The sequence below is a fragment of the Echiichthys vipera genome (assembly GCF_963691815.1).
Source record: "Echiichthys vipera genome assembly, chromosome: 6".
Classification (NCBI taxonomy): Eukaryota; Metazoa; Chordata; class Actinopteri; order Perciformes; family Trachinidae; genus Echiichthys; species Echiichthys vipera.
The window spans coordinates 11,564,817-11,589,784 of record NC_139831.1 but is presented as its reverse complement, the minus strand read 5'-3'; the positions used below and the strand labels follow the sequence as shown (position 1 = coordinate 11,589,784).

At 39.3% G+C, this 24,968-nt stretch overlaps 1 protein-coding gene across 4 annotated transcripts in view; it reads left to right on the top strand.

The window, feature by feature from the left end:
• The window catches only part of atp8a1 (ATPase phospholipid transporting 8A1), a 109,202-nt gene that overhangs the window by 9,357 nt on the left and 74,877 nt on the right, over positions 1 to 24,968 (top strand). For all 4 annotated transcript variants that reach the window (XR_014593239.1, XR_014593240.1, XR_014593241.1 and 1 more), the window contains exons 2-6: positions 10,194 to 10,308; positions 16,514 to 16,613; positions 18,340 to 18,438; positions 24,238 to 24,283; positions 24,490 to 24,530. Coding sequence is in view for 1 of the 4 variants with exons in the window: in XM_083915399.1 (XP_083771525.1) it covers positions 10,194 to 10,308; positions 16,514 to 16,613; positions 18,340 to 18,438; positions 24,238 to 24,283; positions 24,490 to 24,530 (401 nt within the window). In the remaining 3 variants the exon portion in view is untranslated. The remainder of the gene's footprint in view (positions 1 to 10,193; positions 10,309 to 16,513; positions 16,614 to 18,339; positions 18,439 to 24,237; positions 24,284 to 24,489; positions 24,531 to 24,968) is intronic.

Sequence of the window (24,968 nt, the reverse complement as noted above, 5' to 3'; positions counted from 1 at the left end):
ATCTCTAAAATCTAAATCATCACAAACGGTTGGAGATAAAAGGGGAGGGGGGTTCATCTCTGGGACTTTGATTCCCATGAATAGACTGTGGCTGCTCTGTCTACTGAAATATTTATCTGACATAAATGAATCATGTACAGATCTTTCGTTGGTGGTGATGAGCAGATATAAATGCCTCATTGGGCTCAGTGGGTTGAGAAATCCCAAAGCCCATGGATTTGGAACTAATTTGACCCGAATAACTGTGGCTGATAGCCTCAGGTTAAGGTGAACAATGTATAAAATGACAATGTTGAACTCCATATTACAGCTCACCTTTCTGTCTAACTTCTTTTTTGATTACTTGTTACATGGTGGTCTATGTGTGTTGGATATTTCTACAGGAACCATGTAAATTTTCATTCCCCTGCATTTTCTGTTTTTTTATCGTATTTGATGCTGTTTTTCAATAATAGCCTCTTGACTGTGGTTTGGCTGCCATTCATTTGTGCATGTTAGATCAATGGCAGTAGCCCCAAGCTTCCTGCCTCTGCCCACCCTGGTATTATTAAAGGAATCGTGTGGGAGCCTAGTTGTGGCCAGGTCACGTGCCTCCTCATCTGCACTTTATTGACCAGCCTACAACTCTCTCAGCCTCATTAGTGCTTGTTCGGTATCTCAACAGTTAGATTTAACTCCGCCTGGACCTTTTTCTGGAAGGACAAAAAGCCCTTTTACAATATGATTTTTATCGAGTAATTCATAAATCGATAGTTGTTTCATCTTATCAATCGATGATCGATTAATTAATAAGCGGCAATTCTTCTGAGAAGCTGAATTTCCCTCTGAATAGGTTAACTGTATGGACCTCTTTAATAGAATTCCATTACCAGGCAACAGCCTTGGTCCTTGTTAACTTCCTGTCAGCTGATGTCGTTCACATTCACATTCACAACATAAAATGCTATGTTCCTTATGATATAAAGAAAAAAATGCAAATCATATTCCTTAATCACTCACTTGAGGGCAGGGAATAACATTTTGATAGCATATCAAACATATTCTGAATAGAAAATATCAAAATATAACACAGGCTTCTTAAATAAATTGGGCATTCTCTCATCTGTGACATTGGAAACATTCAAAAGATCATTCCCGAGGCCTCAGTGTGTTGTATTCTTCTATTCAGGAATTTTTTTTCAGGATTTTTTTTTTTCAGGATTTTTATGGGTAGGACTGCTGACATTACCTGCCAGTCCGGTTCATTGTAGTGGCATGTAACTGTGATGTAGCTTTCTGTTGTCAAGGAAGTCCAACAGTCTGTTGTGAGGGCCACAGTCTCGGTTGCAAGTTGTGTTTTCAACTCTGCCTTCTTCCTTGCGTAGCTTGCTTCCAAACGGGTGGTTATGGTTGTTCTAGAGGGGATATTGTACCCTGGCTCGATGTACTTTATTACCTCTTGAAATCCCTGTCTGTCAACGAAATTTATCAGCAGCTTGTCTGTAGTAACCATGTGACATATCCGCTGGGTAATGCCCTCTGCTTTTGTGGAGTCACATACCCTTCCTCCCGGTGATTGTAGGCTGAGAACCACTCCCTGCTTGTAGCACGACTGAACGTGACGTATTTGATAATTGATTAATTGTTTGCATTCCTACTCCAGATAGATGTCATACACTCAGTGATTGACTCATGGGCCTTTCAGTAGAATCCCAAGGGTTTGTCATGGAGCCAACTGACTCAACACTGTGTAAGCATAGACATAGCGTAGGTGACCAAAAAGGTTATTAAATGATGTCAGCACATGACATGATAGCTTTGATTTTTTTAAAGGCTTTATTTGAGGTCAAACATGAAAAGCTAGTATACAATACAGTTGCTAAAAATAGTTTGACTACAACAACGATTTGTAGTTAACTCTTTTAAAAACAAGGATTTTGCTGTTACTGTGACAGCCAGTATACTAACCATATTTTAGGGATGTATTTTAAAGCATTGGCCATTTGTTTATTGTGTTCTTTAATATTTAACCCTGAGTGTCATGACGTGCTGTGCTCGGTCATATGCTTAAGTATCAGGTTGTTATTGTTCCTGTCATAGCTGCCATTAGATGCGTTTAATCTTGCTTGTGTTGACAGTCGTTGCAGCAATAATTTTCCACCCCCATGACTTCTGCCTGACCTGAGTTAATGCATTACAACTCATGATGTCATAAATCTGCAGATGATGTTTTGTCTTTAACCTGCTTATTTATGAACATATCATATGAGTATTGAGGGACAATACATTATTACTTCAAATTCCAGAGTAATTGGGATTTCTCTGATAGTGTGTTAAGTTTGGACTAAGAGAGTAAGCTGACATGTAACCATACATATGTACGCATTGATTATATTAAAGTGTTCTAGTCTGATTGACATGTACTTTATCTTAAAAAAATCTCTCAGGTATCACAGAAGGGATTTTCCATGTCTGATGGTTGCAGAGAGTCTCCATAAGCTATCACTCACAGTGTGGAATAAAAAGGCAGACTGGGGAAGACCTTGCCAATGCCAAAGCATGCTGGGCCTAGTTTTCCCCCATTGGGCACTGTCTCCAAAATATGTGCCCCCTTGTGACTATTGTCTGTCTGTTGGCTGACACGAGCAATAATCCTGACATCTGGCCTGCATCCAAACTCATTACGACACTTGATGGCATTGATCCTTCCTCTAGAGGCTTCCTCTCTAGAGCTGTGTGCTTCTGTTCTTTACTCTTACTGAGCTTTATTTGGCTCCTTGTTACTTTTTTCTCTCTCTTCACTTCCCATGCCTCTTACATTGTTTTTATTCAGCCAGCTAGTATGGGTAATATGCTCCATTAATAGATGAAAGGTGTTGTTATGAAGCCTAATCTAACACAGATTAAGAATCATGTTCGCACGGAGTATCCACCCAGTTTCCCATTCTTGCTCTCTTTATTGATGTCAGGGTAGTTGAGCCGTGACACGCCTGCAGTTAATGAAATTAGTGCTGAGAAAATGCACAGTGTCCACCAGGGAATATTAAGGGCCGTTCCCACTGAGACATCTGTGGTTGTGGCTGAGTACATTATCCACACAGTGTGTCAGAAACTAAGAAAGGAGGATATGAGGGGAGGTACATCCCATAAATGCTTGGAGAGGGGAAGCTGGGGAGAGGCTATTTTGATGATGAAACCTCCTCCACTTCCTCCACCTCTTACCCCCAGACTATGGTGTTGGTCTGTCAGGGTGGCATTGTGCGCTACTTTTAAATTCAGGGAAGGCCACAGTTACCGCCAGGGTGCACACAAATGTTAAGCTGGTTTCCATTGTAAGTTTTGGTATGTAATCTGTAACAACTCTCCATTTCTGATGAGTGGTTACTGTAAAATGATTCACCTTATTCAACTGAAAAAGTGGGATAGATGGACCCCACTACGAGGCCTCTATTTCTTTGGCAACTCATCAAGCCCGGCTGACCAATTTATGGCTTTAGTGTTAGCCTTTAATTGCATTAGGTGTTTGAGAATAGTAGCTGTAGCAGAAACCTGGAGATCAGGTAGCTTTTGCAAACTTGAGCACAACTCTTAATTAACTGGTCAAAAGATGTAGACGTAACTCTGCTACCAACTAGCTATAGTCAGAAAAGGCATAACTGAGATCAGATTGAAACAAGAGACCACATAGGCAAAAAATATGTAAATATGTATTACAGAAACAAGTGATGAAAACAAGTATGGGACAAATATTTGAACGGTTACAGTCGTAGTCTATTCTGCCCCATTTATTTATTTTTGCAATAAATGTTATGTATGAAAAATATTAAAAAGTAAAGTATTGTTAATAGGGCTATTTTGTCTACACCTTTTGTTTGTAACCATTTCAGCATACTATACATATGTTAAAATAGAAAATATGTATGTATGTTCAACATCATCCAACAGTTAGTGTTGTCTGCAGTTTTTACTTAACGTGTGAATACAACCCCTTGTGTCAAAGCTGCTGAAGGAGTGAGCAAAGGGACTAAGTTAAGCAGTAGCAGTACCAGCTGCAACTGGTGCATTGCAGCACCTGGCCTACCACAGCACACATAGGCTCCTGCTGCGAAGGCTCATTCAGAACGCAGAGACACAACATCAATCACAGCTGCTCAGCCAGCAGCTCTGGCCTGCTATTTCACACACACCTTATGCTGCAGTTACCAGCTTTGCCAGTCCTCTGTTTTCATTTGTCACTGCAGACACTAATTCCCTGATCATCCAAGCTTCTCTGAGATCTAGTTTCTTGGCTTACTTTGTCTGTTAGCTTTGTCCCTCTATATGCAAGCTGACATTGTGCTTTGTCATATAATCGATTATTATTGAGGCTTGAGTATCACTTAAACACTGGCTACATATAACTGCTGCAGAAGGGATGATAATCTGATGATTTTCTCCCATAATCTTTTAGGAGATTTTATGCCTTCATTAGACAGTGTGCAGTATGGAGATAGTAGTTAAAAAGGGAAAGGTGGAGGGCGGTATACAACTCAGGTCCCCAGCCGTCGCCAGACACAAACCTGTGATATTATTATTCATGGAGGCCACCTTTACCCCAAGGCTACCAGGGCGCACCCAGAGAAAAACACATAAAATTATGATTTTACCTCTGTATAGAGTTGCAACTGAAAATGGATCAACATTAATTGCTTATTACGCTATTGTGTGTCAGCAATCAGATATATTTTTAAATTTTGGACTGTTGATTGGATAAAATGAGAAATTTAAGTAGATCATTATGGGGTGATTTTCATGAAATTGATACTGTATTTTGTGGTGACATTACAGGTGGTTATATAACCCATGGTGTTACTTTCTGGTGCTGCAGCTATGGAATAATATTGCTCACAGAATGTCTGCTGTACTTAAATTGCCTGAAAGAAGGGATTATATTTGTTGCCATAATCATGTAGCACTGTCCTCTTCCAGTCTAGTCTCAGTGAGGTAGCATGCCTTTGAGTCAATGTCCTTTCCCTCACCTTTAGTCAGTGCTGTTACTCATTTCCAACCACCTGTCTTCCCAGTGTCACCAGATGAGCTCTTGGCTGCAAATTCAGTTTTAATTTGGGATAAAAGAGGCTAGGCCTACAGACCAGAGGAGGGGAACTTACCCCCTCTCAAGGAGAAACTTCCTTCCACCAAGGTGATGAAGTATCAGTGGATCAACTCTTCAGGAATATTATGCAGTGTTGTGGTGACACTTAGCCTGAAACTACCTTATTTCTCTCAGGGCCTAAATTAAATCCAACTATTTAAAAATTCAATTTCACTCTGTGTTTTTTATGTGTGAATGATCAAACACCTGTTTAAATGTTTTTGCATATACTCCAAATTTTAAAACAACCAACCTCTATCTTGCTTTCTAGTCAACCCTGTTCCCACTGTACACATAAAAAACCCAGAACCGTCATTTACTTCATGGAAACATTAATTGACTAAATCAAATTGTGCACAGCACACATCTAGCCTATATTGGTCCTTTCCCTAAACAGTACAAGTGTTCATCACAGGCATCATGGGAGGAAGTTTTATTACTTAAGTAGTAAGCGCCACTCTTTAATCTCCTGCCTGGATCCACAAACCCTTTTGCCACCACGCTAATCCAATAAACCAACTTGCATCACAGGGCTAGGATAGCCAACCCATGTTCCCCCCTGTGACCAAATGACTACAGAGAGGGGCAGTTATTTTTAGCCCTCAAGCACATGCTAAGGAGAGAAACTATCAGGAGATGATCTCAGGAAGAAGGAAGGTTTGGCAGTCACTCCTTCAGTAATCCTCTATGAAAAGCCCAGTGGATCATTTAAATAATGAGTCCTGTGATTTAAGATTCAGGGTTTGTGTAACATGAGTAAAAAGTGCCAAGGGTAAAGTGAGACAAAAAGAGCAAAGAAAGTGTGACTTTGAAGACAGTGCCAGCCTCTTGTTTCCTCTTGACTTGACATGACAAGAAAGAAATACTGTAGGCAGGGGGATTGGCGCACAGGTTGCAACTGGTGCATATCCGGTACGAGGCTCTGGTTACAGTACCTCATGACTCTGTGTTCTGTTGTTGTGGATGTTGAGGCAGCCAGCTTTCCTCACTTGTGTCCCCCTCCCTCCACACTTCAGAATGGGCCCTCTTTCCATTTTTAAACTCCATGGTTTATCTGTAGTTGCGGAAGCTGTGCTATGCCTGCCCTTACCTCATAGCCCCTAACACCACTACCACCACTACTGCATTCTAGGGCAGGCAATGCAGCACCCACCGGATCACATGCATGCAACTTGAGAGTCTGGGGAAACTGTTGACTTAAGAGTTTTACAGTAGTGCTCTCTTGGCAGTGCAGAGGGCACTAATCTAGACATATCAATTAAAACACAAGGGTAGGGAAATGTGAACCTCAGGAATCTTGATTTTTTTTAATATATATATATAATTTCTCATCTTAAAAACAAGATGATGCCTGTCAAATCTGTCTCTGTGGATGTATTAGATATCAAATTGGTTTCAAATGTTTCTTCAGTTTGGCAGAACATTTGTTTCCAGTTTGTCCAAATCTCAGAAGTTAAGGAGGAGTCTGTCTCAAACATCAACTCCTGTAACTGCCAAGTGCCTGCAGTAAAAACGAATGACTATTTTCATCATTGTTTAATCCTTTGATGTATAAAATGTCCGAAAATACAGAGAAAAAGCTAAGCACAACACAGTCTGACCAGTAGTCCAAAACCCAAAAACATTCAGTTTACTATTGTATATAAGAAAGAGAAGCAGTACATACTTCTATTTTAGAAGCTGTAAGCTGAAAATGTCAAGCGTTTTTCCCCCATTTTTGCTTTTAAAAATTGCTGAAATTATTATTTTTTTCCATCTGTCAACTCATCTGTTAATTCACTGATCGTTTCAACTCTACTCACTTTGAGCCGTTTTCACATATGAACCCCAGACAATGTCAGGAGAAGCAGTCTGCAGTTTCTCTTTCACACATTCATCAGCACACAACTGGAGCTTCTCCAATAGCCCATATAGAGCGTGAAGGAGGGAGGACGTGATGCACATTACACTGTGACTACGGAGACGGTTTGTAATTGGATCATAAACAACAAAGTCTCTTTCCGTTCTTTGAATTTGTTAACCATTTTTGTCATCGTATTTGTGTGAATCAAACTTTTTTCTTTGCCTTTGGAGATTGTTTTTGCTCCACTGTTGGCCAATGCACGATGTAAACGTCATCAACACGGTCCTCGCTCCATGTGTGAATACACTGGAGAACGGGCTGTATTCACACATGAGCCCACTCTGAGATTACCTGGTCTGTGTACAAGGGAGCTGGCAGGGTAAACACTGTTTGATGCCTGGTCTGACTGAATTAGACATTTGCATCCTCACATACAGCCCTGCCAGGTAATGTTCAGAGGATTTCTGGTTTGCAGAGCATGTGTGAAAGGAGTTTTAATAATGGCAAACTGACAAAATGATTTAATGAACAAAGACTGAACAGAATTGCCTTAAAATATTATCAGGGCCATATTTTCATTGTTGGCATTTGTTGTAGGCATAATGAAGGTTTTCAAAATGAGGAATGTGTCATACCAAGATTTCATTTCACACTGTGTGTTAAGGGCATGAGGAAGAAACCATGCAAATGTTTAAATGAGATAAACACACACCATGTATACACTGGATGTACATGTTGTAGGTCCTTAAGAGTCACTGTTTTTTGTGTGCGTTTGTGTGTTTCCCATTTGCTGTCATGCACTGCAGCTTCAAGCTAGAGGCTTGAGATATTCTTGCAACATCCCTAGACATCCCGTTTTTTTTCATGACACAGCACTTGTCTCCAGCATGGAGTGCATACATGTTACCTGTCCATCAGTGATGTTTTAGACCTTGCATACAGAGGCAAAGTAAGATACAGAAATGCCTCTTGCAACTCAAAAACTAAAAATATTTGTGTGTTTTTAAAAATATATACATGTGGGCTATGTGTGTCACACACAGCCCGCATAGCTCCATCCCACTTTGTTGAACCTAGTGGGAGCAGAGCATTGCTGTCTCTTCCATAGATGGAGAGGGGAAAAAAAGTGTAGTCCATCTATGGCAATTCAATTTTTTTCAGCAGTGAAGGGCAGACTTTGACAAATAACTATTTTGTTTTTTTTAATTTAATGATCAGTAAGGCAGAATATTTGAGAGAGGAATAAATGAGTTCTGTAATCTGTTCTTTCATGCATTTGGTTTAGACTTGAAACTTCACAAACTGAATATGCAATTGAGTCATTATAATACAAATAAACTAATGCATATTCTATAATACCATAGGATCAAACCTTTGCATGTACAGTACCTCTCTGCTGAAGTTATATGACACCAAACTACTGTAGCTGATACTCACTGATAATTCCCCTAACTGTTGGCAGCAGGATGTCAGTCTTGAAAGGAAATTCCTAGCTTTGACACATATCCGGCAACAAATGAAAAGCTCTCACAGGCAGTTGCTGGGAGTATGGACATTTCCTGAATGCATGTCACAATCATTTTTATGAAGACATTCAACATTTGTAATGTAGGACACGTAGGACTGGGTTTTAAAAAAATCGATTTTCATTTGAATTATCCCATATTGATTCACAAAAAGAAAAATAAATAATTTCTTGGTATCCATCTGGTTCTAAGTAATTCATTGGTGTTGTGCTAGCTTGTCCGGAAGTGGGCTACATTTTGGCAAAGGAAAAACTGTCATGGACATTTTCAAAGGAGTCCATTGACTGCTGACCTCAAGATATCTGAATGAAAATGTCACTCAGTACTCAATGACTATACAATCTGTAGAGTTGCATTTTATTGTGTTGACTACTGTAGTGTGTTCATTTTAAATAAAAAAGTACATTAATGTAACTGCTTTAGGATCAATTTGTAATGTAAACATTAATACTTTTAATTATGCATCAGGTTAGAGGGTTCCTTGTACAATTTTCCACATGAGTTCTCTGAGAGTCTCTTTCATGTCCAAGCAAAAGTGATTTTGTAACATGAGAAATAGCATAATTCTTGCTTTCCTCCATACAGTTGATATGTTACTACTTTGTACAGTATAAGTCAGGCTGTTTGACATCAAGTCAGTGCTTTCCTGTATTATTACATAACAAGTTTTTTTCCCCCAAGTTGTATTGTCAATGACATGGCTAAAGAACCTTTTAAGGCCATTAAGATAGTAATTTGAGCATTATACTGCTATTGGATTATTGCTCCTGAAGTGTTTCAGTCAGTGGTCTTTCAAGGAGGGGAAGCTCATTTTTCCGGCCTACATCATAAATGTGTTTATTTATATGTAAATTCTACCCTCCGTTCCTTTCTAAGAAAATGATCTATGACCTTGTCGTAGCAACTAGGCGTCTTTTCTAGGGACTTGACCAGAGTCCTCTCAATGATAGTGATGGGGGGAGAAGCTCCGCAGCCGTCGCTGCTCGTTGGGGAAAGAAACCGCAGAGTGACAGAACAGAGTCGCCAAACACAATGCTAGTCGTTTTTAACAAAGACAAAGTCGCTGGGGATCGGTAAAGTCTCCGGATCAGTTCAGAACAACGGAATTTTTCAAGATCGCTGATTCACTCATTTAGCTGTCAATCAAAAAAGGATTCCGCCTCAGCCCACTGTCCCATAGACCCCCAGAGTTGCTGAGCGTCCGATGGTCGGGACAAAGCCCAGCATTTATCCAATGGCCGTCTAGTTTCACTGCAGTGGAACAACCCGCTCTGAGCTTCACAATATAAATCAGTAGAAGCTGAGCTTCCCTTGGATTCTTAGAGTAATCACCACTGGTTTCAATGACTAATACATTTTGTACTCCATCATATAAGCAATAAAATGAAGGCATTGTAATGTAGTTTAACACACTTTTCGGTGCATGACATATTCTTTTAAAAAGTATCACAATCAGACATTTTACAATTGTTGTTGTTCCATCACAGTACGAAAAACGTATACATCAAAGTCCTCTAAAGCACCATGGTAAAGTGTGGTCTCTATAGTATTCATACAGAGTATTGAAGATCCCTGACCTGATCTGTTACCTTTTTTAGACTCCTTCAGGGACTTATTGACACGCTTCAAAACACCGTTTTATCTTACTTTTATTTGTGCTCAAGGCAGATTTTGTTTCTTATAGAATGTTTTTTTTTCTCCCACACTGCAGGATATGAAAAGACAGAGGACACGACAGAAAAGACTTCCTTAGCTGACCAAGAAGATGCCCGACTGATATACCTCAACCAGCCACAGTTCACCAAGTTTTGCAACAATCGAGTCAGGTAAAGAGATGTTCCATTTATAGGAGTGTATTGAATGTGATGAGAAATATTTATGTTCTTTATGAACTGATGGAGAATTTTATGATGAGCTATTGGTTATAATCAGTCATTTAATGAAAGCTAGTTGCCAGCTGCAAGTTCTAGTGCTGCCAAGAGCCCTTTGTAAGGCAAATGTGACCCTTTTTTGGGTAGCATTACCACTGCTTGGGTGGTATTCCATGGTAACTTAATACTTGGTAAGTGGTGAAGTTTGCATGGACCACATTTATAGCTTCACTAGATATGCCCTGGAGTACCACCCAAGCAGTGGTAATGCTACCCAAAAAAGGGTGGGTTGAAGGTCTGTGTTGGACTGCCCCCCCCCCCCCCCCCACCCCCCAAAAGTGATATGTATAGCTGCTTGTCGTCTTGTACACCTCTTCCTTATGCTTTAAGATGGGCATTGTGAACATTGTTGTCTTTCAATGCAGTCATAATGGCGCAGAGGAATAAAATAACACAAAGGTCTGCTACACTATAGACAGGGACACACCACGCTGATGGTTAGTTGAAGTCGGACCGACAGTGAGTGACTGTCGCCCTACTTTTTGTGGTGTGTTGTGCACACTACTCGGCCCTTGTGTTCTGTTTTTCGGCCGATTCAGCATGTCAAACCGTCAATGAAGCCGTCGCAGCCCCTGGGTGAGAGAAATCATTGTGATTGGCAGTTCAGTCAGTGTACAGGAAGAGAAATGGAAGAAAGGAAAGTAAACAAACGACTTAAATCAAGAGGCTGAGAGATTAAAAGAAAAACTTGCTTTATCAGGTAAGATTATTATTTTAAGCCATTAAACTCTAGCAGAAATGGTCCGTAATTGTATGTGTAATACAAACCTGCTGGTACGGAGAGTTATGTGCACTGTATATAATCACTATGTATATATTGGATTCTATTTATGTTATGTACAAAGTTTTTATTTGCTGACCCACTACTGCTGTTACAAAATAATTTCCCAGTCTGAGATCATTAAAGTAATTCTATTCTATTCTATTCTATTATCACCTCCCACACAGGTGCAGAATGTACACACTAGCTGGCTGTTGGTTTTAGTCTTTGCGGCTTGTTCAACGCCCACTTTTTGGGTGATGCACAGGTGACGTTTTTTTGAAGACGGCTCGGTGTGTCCCTACCTTATATACACATACCTCCAGACTGTATGGACAAGAAATATTGATCTTCACTAAGCTGAAGAAGCAACAAACTTGAAACAGTCCTGCCTCCAGAAGAAAATGTAATACATCATCCATGGGACTGTGAATATTCTCATTTGTCCAGGTCCTTATCATCCCCAACTGGGTTATCCCGACTGTCGTTATAACCCAGTAGAGCACTAACGAAGTCTAAACCAACTTCCCACAAACCACTGTCACTCCAGCGACTGTCGTTGGCACTTGGGGCACAAAGGGTTCCAGTGACATCATCAACCTTGTGAACGCCCTCACTAGAGGTTAAATACCTGAATCTCCACACCAGACATTTGGACCTGGTCAGATGCGTAAATTAACTGATGAAGCCTCTTGGATGAGAGGTGAAATATCTTCCTAGACAAACAACCAAGTCCAGTTGCCTTTGACTTACATTTCTTGGGGATATATCATCTGTGAGATTTTCAGCAGGAGATGAAGACAACATCTTCATGTTGTTGAGGTTTAACACAGCTTAAGTGTGTAGGCTTCTGTCTTCGCTAGCCATGAAAATAAGGCTTCACACCAGTCACACATGATTGGCCTCTATCACTTATCATCCAGCATTCCCAGCGTTGTTATGTAAGGTGCTTTAGAGATGCTTTCCTCATTTCACTTAAAATCAAACTGTATCCTAGCTGCATACTCAAAATTGTATTCTCTCAAGGATGTTGCTGTTTGTGCTGTTTTTGACTTGGTAATGGCAACCCAGAGGCCATGATGACCTGCAGCATTACTTGCCACCTTGCCTTTAACTCTGCATTAACCTTCAGAGTCACAAGCAAAACTTTTGAATGAAAGCATGCCTACACTGTGTGGCTTCACAAGCCATTTAAAGGCCCCTTTGCGCATATTTATTGAACATTTGGTCCTGAAGAGAAATAAATCACAACACTTTGTAAACTCTGACCTTTTCTGGTGTGACTGCAAAGCAGTAAGTAAATAGCAGACTGATTGAAGATATATTTTACCTTAAAGTAAAGTATTCTACCTTCTTATGATGACTTTTGAATACTAGCCAAATAGTTAAATCAGTGTACAGAGCGGTGGTTTTCATATAAATAGCCACTACTTATGTGCAAGAGAAAGGGCTTTTCTACACGGACCATGATGGCATCCTCAGCCAAATAATATTTGATAAGTACTTCTAAGATTTGTATCACCAGTGGCGCCATAGACCAGATAAATCAGACTGACCCTTTTAATCCTGTTGTTCCTCTTGGAGTGCAGTGCTTTTAGCATTAAAGGTCAGGCTTGTTGGGTCAGGCCGTCCTCTGTCAAGGAATATTACTGTTAGCATTCCTGCTGCATGAGCAGCTTGAGATATGTATATGCTTACACAGACACAGCTATAGAGTGAACAGGAATAATGAATGAAAATGCAGGAGGGCTAATGGTTATGCCATTTGTCAGATCAGCTCCATGTATTGCAAATAACAAACGCAAGCAGCTAAGAAAATTGCAGAATATCCTCTTTACTCAACTAAGAAAATGGATACTGACTCTACCTTATTTTAGTTGTTAAGCACCTTTTGTAGTTATAAATCACGTCAGTGTCAGCTATCATTTTTATGCTTTCTCATCGGTGACTGAGGCATTATGTTTTTGATTTGTCTGTCCGTCCTTTTCTCAAAGGTCAAGGTAGAGGTCACTGTGACCTCATGTCTGTCAATCCCATTCTTGTGAACACGATATCTCAGCTACCTCCTGTGGAGCGAATGTTCGCAAATTTAGCACAAATGTCTACTGGAACTCAAGGGCTGGTGTGATCCTATCACAAAATGGCCTCTAGTGTTGAATTCCTTTAAAGTCTTTACTCCATATATCATGTAATTAGAATAGAATAGAATAGAAATATTTTATTGATCCCAAGCGGGGAAATTGCAGAAAGCTGGGAAATTGCAGAGCTGGGAAATTGCAATTCTGGACAGAAATGGATATAAACTGCAACTTGACTCAGTTGGTGGAGGCATACAACTACAAATTGGTAATTCCAGTCTGAATTTTACTTTTGGTGTGGTCATTAATTATGAACAGACCCAGTTCAATCAGACAGCATTGTTAACCTGTTTGGAGTACCAGATGGTTGATGTTTGAAATATGTTGCTTCAAAGAAGTTTAAGTAATATGACCTTTGCTGTAAAAGAGCACCTCTGCATATGTTAGAAAAATAGAAGTGTATAACATTTTTTCGTGACTTTACCGGAGGCGGTCATTAATTCAGTTGGCAGCCTGTGTTGAATGAAAAATAAAGGAAAATATTATATCAGTTATAGTTATATATAAACGAACAGAAGCAGTATGTAGAAATGAGAAACAGTTTTTTTTTTTAGAGATAACAGACTTTCCTCTTAGTTAACTGTGAACTATATGGCATCTTTCATGTTAATGCCTGTTCAAGGCGCATTTGTTTCAGACCCTAATGCATCCAAGTTGTGTCTTGGCAAATCATTTCAGAGCTTTAATTGCATTATTTGAATGGTGAAGTGCACAGCTTGCAGACAGTTTTTGTTGAAATGTAGAAATTCTTTTTTGACTCCTAAATGTGCCCGAAAGATTTGCCTCAAGCTTGGAGGCCCATCAGGTATTAGGCTGCTCTAAAGATCTAATTTGGTCAAGAGGATTGGTTGCTGTCTCAAAGTGACCTGTGGATACACTTACAGGAGCAGGGTCTGTGATAAATGGTGAATCTAATCTTACAAGCAACCTTCCCAGGTTTCTTGCTTTCACTTGCACTCATCCTCCCTCTGCAGCATCACTACCTGCAGAATATGTCACAGCTCACCATCACACAGATACCCTATATGTAACTCCTGCCTCATAACAGGCAGGCACCTTGGTCTCTCCCTTTATGCTAGAGAGAGGATTGTTGTGGATTGTTTAAACAGCTGAACTGGCTGCTGGCACATCTGGTTGTAATATGAAGGTGATTAATCGCTGAGCTGTTGACAACTCATCCTATGACAAACAGGAGTGGCTGTACAAACCATTTTTTATGTTATGCATACAAGACAGGCTAATACTGTGTCGTCTTGTGTGGGGACAATTACGGCATGTATAGATGCAGACAGACATGGACACAAATACAGAATGTGCACATTTACTACATATAAAATTTGCATAGTCGTCTTGGTAGAGTACCTTTAATTACCAGTTTGTTTCCTTAAATTACTTAACTGTAAGAAAATGGATACTGATTCTACATAACCTGCACATTTCACCCAGTAGTATTTTATTAATCTTTATTAACCTATGAGGTGGCTTTTTATATAATAATTTTATGACCAAATTTAAACTCCCCATTTTAACAGTATACTATAATTAAATACTAAGTCGTGCACATGACACTTATAATAAAGTTTGTTTGCGATGTTACAAACACAAACAGAGGCACATCTTGGAAGAATATTAAACAGGAGGTCATTCATCCATAAGGGTTACTGGTCTAACCAGTTGTTCTACTTCCTGTAGGTTATGTGTGCAGTTGTATTTGCAAACTAAATCTAGTTTAGATTGCGTGCCAATTTAGCACCGATCTATGACTCAGAAGGCTGTTTTCTTAAACAAATAAGTTTATAAATTATATTCAAATATTTAACATTATTATACATACAATGTTTTCTTCTATTCGAGAAATGGAAACTGAGAAAATAATAAAGAATGCATAAAAATAAAATAAACAGTATAAGTCAATTCCTGACCACAATAATAAACAATAAACAATAGATAAAATAAATAAAAATCAGTTTTATGACACCATTTCTAAATCACCACAAGTATCTTTACATACATTACATGTTTTGTAAAAAACGTTCCTTTTGGTGCATTTTGGAAAACATAAAAGACGTTACCGTTAGATACCGATATGTCTGTCATAATATTGTCCAGGCCCCGAAATCCAATCATTTTTAAATGAATGTGACATGTTTTTGGTGCCATATGATTCTGTTGTATCACAATGTATTTTTTGACATGGCTCAGTAAATCTTTATCAGCTGTAGTTTTTACAGGTCATCCCAGAGATTATGATTTTTTCTTTTTCACAGAAACTGAAATAGCTTGACCAGACTAAAGACCAGTCTTTGTTGAATGAAACAAAGCCGCCCCTTTCTTGACCCTTGTTCTGACTCTTCATCAGCCTCCTCTTTGAGCCTGGTATTACATTGTACTGCTGTCAGAACAATGCCTCGCTTTTAGTCACTCGCTGTCACTCTGTCCCTCTCACTCACACAATTCAATGCTTGCCCGTTTTTCCACAACTTTACATTGTGCTTGGGGACGTGCTATAAGTGCCAAATGCTGCAAATGTGATTGTCAAATATGATTCAGTCTAAAAAGAATAAAACAGTGCCTTGACAAATGTTAACCTCCATATGCTTAACCCCCTTTAGACGGGTTGGAGGCTACACTCTCTCATATTCTGCTTGTATGTTTGTGACGGCTTTCGTGTGCGCGTGAGTAAACAAGCAAAGCATTGCCAGTGGCTTGGCATACATCATTGCATATATGTTCTCTCAAAGTGGCTGTTCTGACTGGCCCTTTAACGCAGCTGTAAATCAGACTGCACTAGCCTCGATATACCACCATCAACGCCAACCCGTACTCCCCTGCCCCACCCTACCCAACCAGGGCCCACTGCAGCACAGGGAGCATAGCTCACGTCTACCCAGGAGCTCTTTACACTCCCTCTTCCAGGTCTCTTCTTCCTCCTAATTATTCTTTATGATCATTCGATCCACTGGTCTCTGCTGTTCATCAGTCTAACACACAAACAGACCCACCAATCTCTGCAGCAGAAAGATATTTCTTAAATGGGTGGGGCAAGGAATTGGTTATATTAAATATGTTTAAATATAAAGGTACATATACTGTATCTGCTTTAACAGATTTGAGAACTAACCATCTGCCTCCTTTTTCTTGTCTCCTCCCTTGTTTCCTGCTCCAACCGTGACCTGTGTTTGCTGTTTGATGCCGTTTTCAGCACAGCCAAATATAATGTCCTCACTTTCCTTCCCCGGTTCCTCTACTCACAGTTCAGGAGGGCTGCCAATGCCTTCTTTCTCTTCATTGCACTGTTGCAGGTAAGATTTGGTGTTTGCTGTGCTTCTGTGACATCCATCTATCTAAGAAACCTTTTTAATGTTAACTCACTGCTCTTCTCAGCTTCGGTTTTTGCTTTGTTGCTGTTAGTGTGCCAGTTGTCTTTTTATTTTTACTTTTCGCCATGACCGAGACGCCATTTACAAAGGTCATGTCTGTAATTTCATATACACAAAAGCTCTCTCTCTCTCTCTCTCTCTCTCTCTCTCTCTCTCACAACACACAAACACACATAAACACACACACATTTATATATCCTGATAATGAATAATACATGTAATACTATGTGTGCCTCCTTTAAAGGGGAACAAGATTTACCTGCAGGCTGAAGACACTATTCTGCATATTACAGTACATGTTTTGCAAATGCATGGGGTGCTGTGGATGGCTGTACACTGTGTCAATCCTTTACTGTACTCCTACCACTACATTACAGTACAGAAACTGCACTGTTCTTTACTTGGTGTGACATGAAATGCAGGCAACACACTCAATATTTCAATTGATGTGGAGCCACAAGTAGAAAATCAGGAGTGATGTGAAAATCTTTAGTATTACTGTAGTTTTGTTAAAGGAATACGTTTCTACTGGGCAGAGAGTTTCAGTGTCTAGCTGATAATTGGTTTTGCTAATGTTTTCATTACTGCCCAACAGCAGCCACAGATTGTAGCAGCACTGGCACTGTTTTGATTCCGATCCTAGCAGAACAAAGACTTTCCAGCCTTGAGGAAGTTTGCAGTTGTATGCCTGCAACACTGTAGGTCAACATTAATCCCTTTTCAAGAACACTTGAAGCCTCAACCACCAATCATTACTACATGATTCAAAGGAGCACAAATCCATGTCTCAGGTGTTCAAAGCTTCATGGAAAAGATTAAATAACGAGAGAAGGAAGGCTGCGTTGAGCTCAGATTCTGTTACCTATATCCGTGCTAAAAAGACTACCCCTACGTTAATGAGAGCTTTGAGGATGGGAAAGGGCTCTGTCCAGTGACCTTGAAGTAGCTGCTTTGAAAATCAGCCAGTGTGAATCTATATTACCCGCCATGTCGATGTTGCAACCTTGAATAAAACATCTATGTAGATGAGGGAGACGGTAGATCTATTTTGTTCAAGTTTCCTTTGAGCAGTATAACAGGACATTCTCCTGTGGCCCTTGCTTGGCTTTAATTACGCTGGTGTTTGACTGTTAATTTTGAAAGACTTAAAATAGCCACATAATTAAACATTCAGTGGTAAGGAGTACATTATAAATTCCCTAAGAGTCGATGGAAAGAAGAGTAAGTTGTTTGTGCTGAATAAACCTCCTGATAATTTGGAGGTCACTTTTTTTTTGGAATTTAATCGGTGAAATATTTGTTATAAGATTTAGTGTTGATTCAAAGGTCTGTAACCAGGCTACTAAAGCACAGCCCTTTGACACAATGGATGCCTGTCTGTGTAAAGAACAAACAATTATCAATCTAATGTTAAACTTGCAAATGAGCTGACCATTTCTGTAATTCGAGATAAAAGTAGTGTAGAGAAGGAGGAACAACTTTGTCTGTTGGCCACTGTAGCAAAAAACTTGGTGAGTGGGTTTTGGCAGGGGGTGGTTAGTACTGTCTTTGCCTTATTTTTAGCCATGAAAACTACCGGGGCATTTCAGACGGCTTCTGCAATATTCTTATTTTCTGAAAATAAATAAATATATATTGTGTGTGTTAGCAAATCCCAGATGTGTCTCCCACCGGTCGCTGGACCACACTGGTGCCGCTGCTCTTCATCCTCGTGGTGGCTGCTGTCAAGGAGTTCATTGAGGATCTGGTAAGATATTCACATTTTGTGTTTGTTTCACCCTGTCAAAAGATCTCGCTTTTGGTGTGAAAGTTGGACTGATAGTGTATTTAAAAAAACTTGAAGAGCTTTTTGTACTTTTTGAATTTATTGTTTAAAGAATTACAGAGCAGATTCGTCTTATGGCTGGAGTATGAACAGAATGATATAGCATCTTACAAAATGATTTGTCATATGATGTTGTCTTCGATATGACATCAGCTGAGAGCAGGGCTAAACACTAACTTTTATGAGTGGTTGCCAGGCTTGCAACTGCAGGTTGGTTGGGTTTCCTTTTTTAGTCACCTTATAATTTGAGTAATTAAGATACTATGCAGTTATACATCAGCTTAATAATGAAAAGACCTGGTTCTTTGTCAGCTGAATTAATTTGCACATTAGTTTGCGATGTTGACGAACTAGTCAAACCTTTCACCCCACAGTCAAACAACTTAATTTGCTTCATCTCTAAAACAATTGCCTGTGTGCATGTACAGTAGGTACAAGTATAAACACAGGCACAGCTTTTTCACATGCAGTTATATCTGGTTCTGGTTCTAAATGTAACAGCAATATTTAAATATCACTAATGTAACAAAATTTTTGGGGGAGTGCACGCGCTGTCATTTGCTGTCCCTTTTTTATGTTAAAAAGTGGCAACCAAGAGCCTAGAATTGCTTGCCAATTTCTCAAAATGATTGCTAGTTCCAACCTGGCAACTGTTACTGTCTGAGAGCCGTCATCTGGCCTAGAAAAACATCATTACTGCAGGAAGTAAGATGCATACACATCGGTTAGATGGTAGAAAAAGGTAGAAAAAGGCAATCAATCTTTTGAAGGCCCAAATTTGCAATTGGTTAAAGCAACTTTTACATCACAGCATCACATCATGGCCCTTAATGAATGGACACAACTACAGGGTGGAAGAAATGTTTGCAACATATTGCAAAACAAGTCATTTTTATCCAGGTATTCCTTTCTTATATTGTTCTATACATTGTATGATTGTATTTTACCTCTATTTTAGCTCGTTTTTATTTTCTGTTCTCTTAAATGACTATTTTTATTGGTTTTTAATTGTTTTTTTTTATGTTTTAGGTGTAGAACTTTGAATTGACTGTTGCCCCTGCTGTGTAAATAAACACCTTGCCTATTTTATAGAACAACCAAATGCATTTAACAATATCTTTCAGTTGTCTGACTACATGGAATACATGAAATGAGATCAAATTCTCTGAAAATTTTAGTGTACTTTATTGCTCAGCAGGTCAATAGTTCTCAGTCGGAGTGATGTACTTAAACTAGACTGTCCTCCTATTGAGAGTGTGGGCCTTTGTTTACTCTTGTACTGTTCCCTGTGCAGCAGAGAGGAGGCATTGATGGTTATATGACCACAGCACGATACACTCCAACATATAGACACAACATCAGACATAGACAAGCATTCACGCACACTCATTTCTGAGGTCACAGCTGTGCCTACTGCACCCGCAGTACTCATTCAGTCAATTAACCTAGATACTGAATGCTCATGCACAATGGCAGTTAGTACTAACAAACAAAACAAAACAACTGTCTGCCCTTGAGCAAGTCTGAACTGTTGAACAGATGCTTGAATAAAGGTTATGAAATGTATTTTGTATGAAAAGTTGATTTCAGTATTATTTTGTTTTGGTTTAATTGTTTGATTGTATGGATTTTTCTTTTGCTCTGAGGTTAAAGGCTTCAGAATAGTTTTGTCTGTGTTGGCAAGTAATCTACTCAAGCCCATCTGAACTAAGTGAGGGAATGTTGCATTGTACTGTATTGCAGTGACCCTGCAATGCGATCCTCTATGCAAGTCCCTGTGGACAGTCACTCTATACTATTAGGCTCTGTCTCGTGCTGAAGGGACGAGCGCAGCACTTTTTCTCTTGGCCTGTTTTGAAAAACATGGGAACGGATTGGTGATGACTCTGTCTTTATTGCTGAAGGTCACCTGCACACACGTCTGTTCCCTGAACCGCGCTGTCCCTCACAAGTTGACCTAACAGCGCAACATCGACCCCTAACTTCATGAATCATGCAGTATGGACACACACTGTACAGCACATATCTTACCTTGTTGCTGCCTGTCTCTGCTGCAGCAGACTCAGGCTGTTGGTTCTGAGTAATTCAACTTCATCTTTCAGCTTAATGTTACGAAATGAAATGTAATACTGTGAATCACAACAGGGCGTGGTGCACTTTAACACAGTAACACTGTTATGTGTGGTTTAACTTCACTATTGCATCGTATTAGTTGAAGACAAGGCAAGTTCTTTTATGAAGTACATTTCAATAACAAGGCAACTCAAAGTGCTTTGCATAAAACACAGAATAGCAATTAAAAACAGTCATTAAAGAGATTAGAAAATAAAAACAAGCTAAAATAGTTCAGGTATAAAATACAAGAAAATAATAACAGTGCAGTATGATTAATTATTAGATTTAATAAAAGACAGCCTCAAATAGAAAAGTCTTCAGTTTTAAAGAACTAGGAGTTTGTTTCAGATATGTGGTGCAAAATCCTCAACACTGCTTCTCCGTGTTTAGTTCTGAAATCTTTAAAGGTGAGCTGGATGGTTTTGTAATGTAGCAGAAAGTCAGAAATAAAACCATTCAGTCCTTACGAACCAATCATACTTTCAAATCAGTCCTTTGACTGCTATATTCACAGGTTAATCAAGGTAACATTGCAGATGCTCTCACCTTTTATCTTTTGATGCTTTCAGTTTTTCCCCTCTAGCTGAAGTCTACAGAGGCCTGATACTGCAGTATTTACGCATAACCTCTGCATGCTCTCCTCCTCCACTGCACTGTGATTACACACATCATCTAAATACAGTTCATCGCCTTTTCTCTATGTCCATTGGGACAGAAGGAGCGAGAGAAGAAAAAGCAGAGAGAGAATATGAGGGTAGAAGGCAGGAAAAGTTATGCAGGTTAATTCCTACTTCACGTTTATGAATAGGGGAGGGTCTGTACAGCCAGAACACAGATTGTGTGGATGTGAATTGAAGTAGCTGACAGCTCTTGCAAAAGGGTATGATGAATGAGCTTTGTAAAGGTCTCGACTAGCAAACTTTTTTTCTGGGCATAGTGCAGCTGGTGAAAGGCTGAAGCCCACAGACACAGCCAGCCTATTAATTAGAAAGACACTACAGCATGTCGCAGGGATATCAAAACAAATTTGATTCAACTGAGCCTGAAAGAATATGGGTTGTGGACAGCACAGTGGAAAAGAACCAGATACATTGGAATCTAAAATCCAAGTAAGTGGTTGTTGTTCAGAGGGACTATATAATATAGGCTTTAATATGACTGGGTAATAGCAGCCGTGGAATTAGACAGATGCCTCAACCAGGCATTAGCTTTTGGTTGTCAAAACTGAAAATATGGTTGCCACTATTAGTCACCTTATATTTTAGTTAAGATACAATTAAGATACATCATCCTAATAATAAAAATGTGAATCAAATTGTAAATGTGTCTGTGATGTTGATGGGTCACCTTTCAATCCACAGTCCAACAATTTAATTTGCTTTGCGATTGTCTCTGTTGATTGGAATTGTTCTGATACAGTATCAGAAATGCCTTACGAAATGTACAGCACCAAATTACCCAAATTAGCTTTAAATTGAATTGGTAAATGGTAAATACACTTGTAATTATATAGCTATGTAGTCACCCACTCTTCATTGAGCCACAGCCGGAATTGCACTTTATTACACTTAATTAGAATGGAACTTCAAACTAAACACATTATTAGCAGGGGCTTGGGTGGATATGCCCTCTCAAGTACAGTACATGTTGCTTTTAGGAGCTACATTGTAAAACACAGTAATTATTTATATTAGACGGATTCAGCACAACACATTATTACTCAGCGTGATGCTAGTTGACAAGCTGTCTCTTGGAATCAGCTGTTGTAGTCACAGTTGATTGCATGACTGTTCAGCAGACAAGAGGGACATGAGGGGAAGTAATACTGCTGATTAGTATTTTGATCCGTCCACATATAAACACACATACAGAAAATACAGGATAGTTTGTTGAGTTTGTATAGATGCTACTTCAATGTCAAATACATGGTATACTGCCTTGTGGAGAATGAATGATACGTTGCAGGGTGCAAAATAAACTGTTATGTCCAGTTGCCAAATGGTTAGTGGATGTTCAAATTTTAACCAGCCCCTCAATAGTTAACCGTTGTTTCTTTTGGCTGGTGAGTAAAACAAATCTTCTAGCCACTTGTACAAATTTTACCAGCATTTGGCTAGTAGGTGATGTTAATATTGTGCCCTGATCAGAAGACAGTTTTCTGAGCAGTAAATGGAGATATGTAGTCGAATGTGTTTTCTTATTTCCTGACGTATTTTTTATTTGTTTCATATTCACTACATTATTTTCTATCTTTAAATGATAATGTCCTTCTCTTTAATCATGTAATCATCAGTCAACATATTGATATAATTGCTGCCATTGATTAGAATATATTTTTTATAATGATTAGTTTGTTTTATTTACAACATTAATGGCTCAAAACACTAGACACTGAATTAGCGAGGAATACAGCAGACCCTCTGTGCAGCCACGACGAACTATGACATTAACTCTTTAGATGCAGAAGCTTCCATCAGAGCTGCTCATGTGACAAATCACTGCTTTGATCCTATATATATATATAGTTGCTCTTACTAGCCACTTTGGCTGGTTGAATTTAATTTAAGTCTTCTCAAAGGTTATCTGAATTATTAAACTGTTGGCAAAGTGATGCAATGACACTACAACTCCCATGAGCACTCGTGGCAGGAAGACTCTTCCGTGTTGGATGGACAAAAAAAAAAAAAACAGTTAAGTTGTGAAACACAGCTACAACTAGAGACGTGGATCCAGACGTGATTAGCAACTATTGATATTTGGTGGAAAAATAAAAGGGAAGGCAGGTAGAGAGTGGCTAACGTATGATGCCGTTAGGAAACAAAGTACTGCGCAGATTGTATGCTCTTACGGCGGGGAAAAAGCAAAAGGGGTTTTCCACTAGCCACAGTGGCTGGTGATCCAAAGAGTTAATGTCAACCCCTGGTTACAACTAATGATCTTTCAGTTCGGTAACCTGTTGTAGATCATGCTGCCTTCACTGTATATATATACTGTGATGTTTGCTAATGCTGTATGTAATGCTGCCTGAGGAAGGTCTGATTAATGAAAAAAGTACACACCTACAGTAAATAAAGAGACACTGCAGGTCATATATTTTTTGCAATATTGTCTCTGTTCTGTCCAGTGCATGCTGAAGAATTCTTTGGATGTGCATACTTTTTTCCCCTGTGTAAGCTGATTTACAAAGGGTAGCGTTAAGCATCAAGATTACCAGGATTAGTGGGTTTCTTATTGGGATCACCAGTGCAAACGCTCTGTGCTGTCACAGCACTGTACAAGGCATTGGACGAAGACAGTACTCAAATGCCATACTGCATATTATGAGTCTGCATTACGAAGGTGTCTAGTCCTAGTAACAATATTCACATACACTCTGAAGTCAGTGCAGAGATGTAATCTTTCTTCAGCTTGTAACTGCAGACCTTGATAAATCCATGTCCCTCTCTGTAATAAACGGTGCTATACAGTGTCATTTACTCCTATAATATCAGAAGTTGAGACTCTTGTAATCCAGACTAGTCTTAGTGTAACTTTTTTCTCCCTTGTTTGTTTGTTGTTTAATTAATAAATGTCGGAGCATAACACGTTTTCTTTTCTTCCTTATAGAAACGTCACAATGCTGACAGTGTTGTCAACAAAAAGGAATGTCAAGGTATTGACAACCATTTCTTTTTTAGATTTTGAATAGGAAAGCCAGTGTGTTGTTGGTTTTACAAGAAAACATACTGCTGTATTAAGTGAAGTGTTTATATTGCCAACAAGCAAGTAAGCCTTAATGAAAACCTGATGTTCTGCATTCTAACATGACTCTTATTTTCTGTGTCTTTTACTTCCTCTTTCTCTCATTTCTCACCACAGTACTGAGGAATGGTGCCTGGGAGATTGTGCACTGGGAAAAGGTATGTCCCAAACAATATGACTCTAATGGTCATTTCTACAAGCTCACGTTTTATTAATTTAGAGCAGATTTTGCCATCTATTATGCTGTTGTCAGTTGGAGAAATCTCCCACATGCTGTATACACACACACCCACACACACGCACACACCCCCTGACCCCTCTAGTTTCCAGTCGCTAATTAACCCAGCGTTTCCATGTGGACGGTCATTAGAAGGCAAGGCTGGAGGACAATAAGGAGCTTCCTCTCTTCCCTCCTAATGAAACAATTTCATTATTGTGGCTGAACACTTTCCCTACAAGCGGAAACAACACCACGCAGCACAGAGATGAGGTAGATTTGGACTGTTTGATTGCATTTAAACTGAAGCTTTCTTCCTGCTCTCTGGGACAAGAGATAATAATTTATTTATCACATCAAGTATTTGTGGATTTGTTCT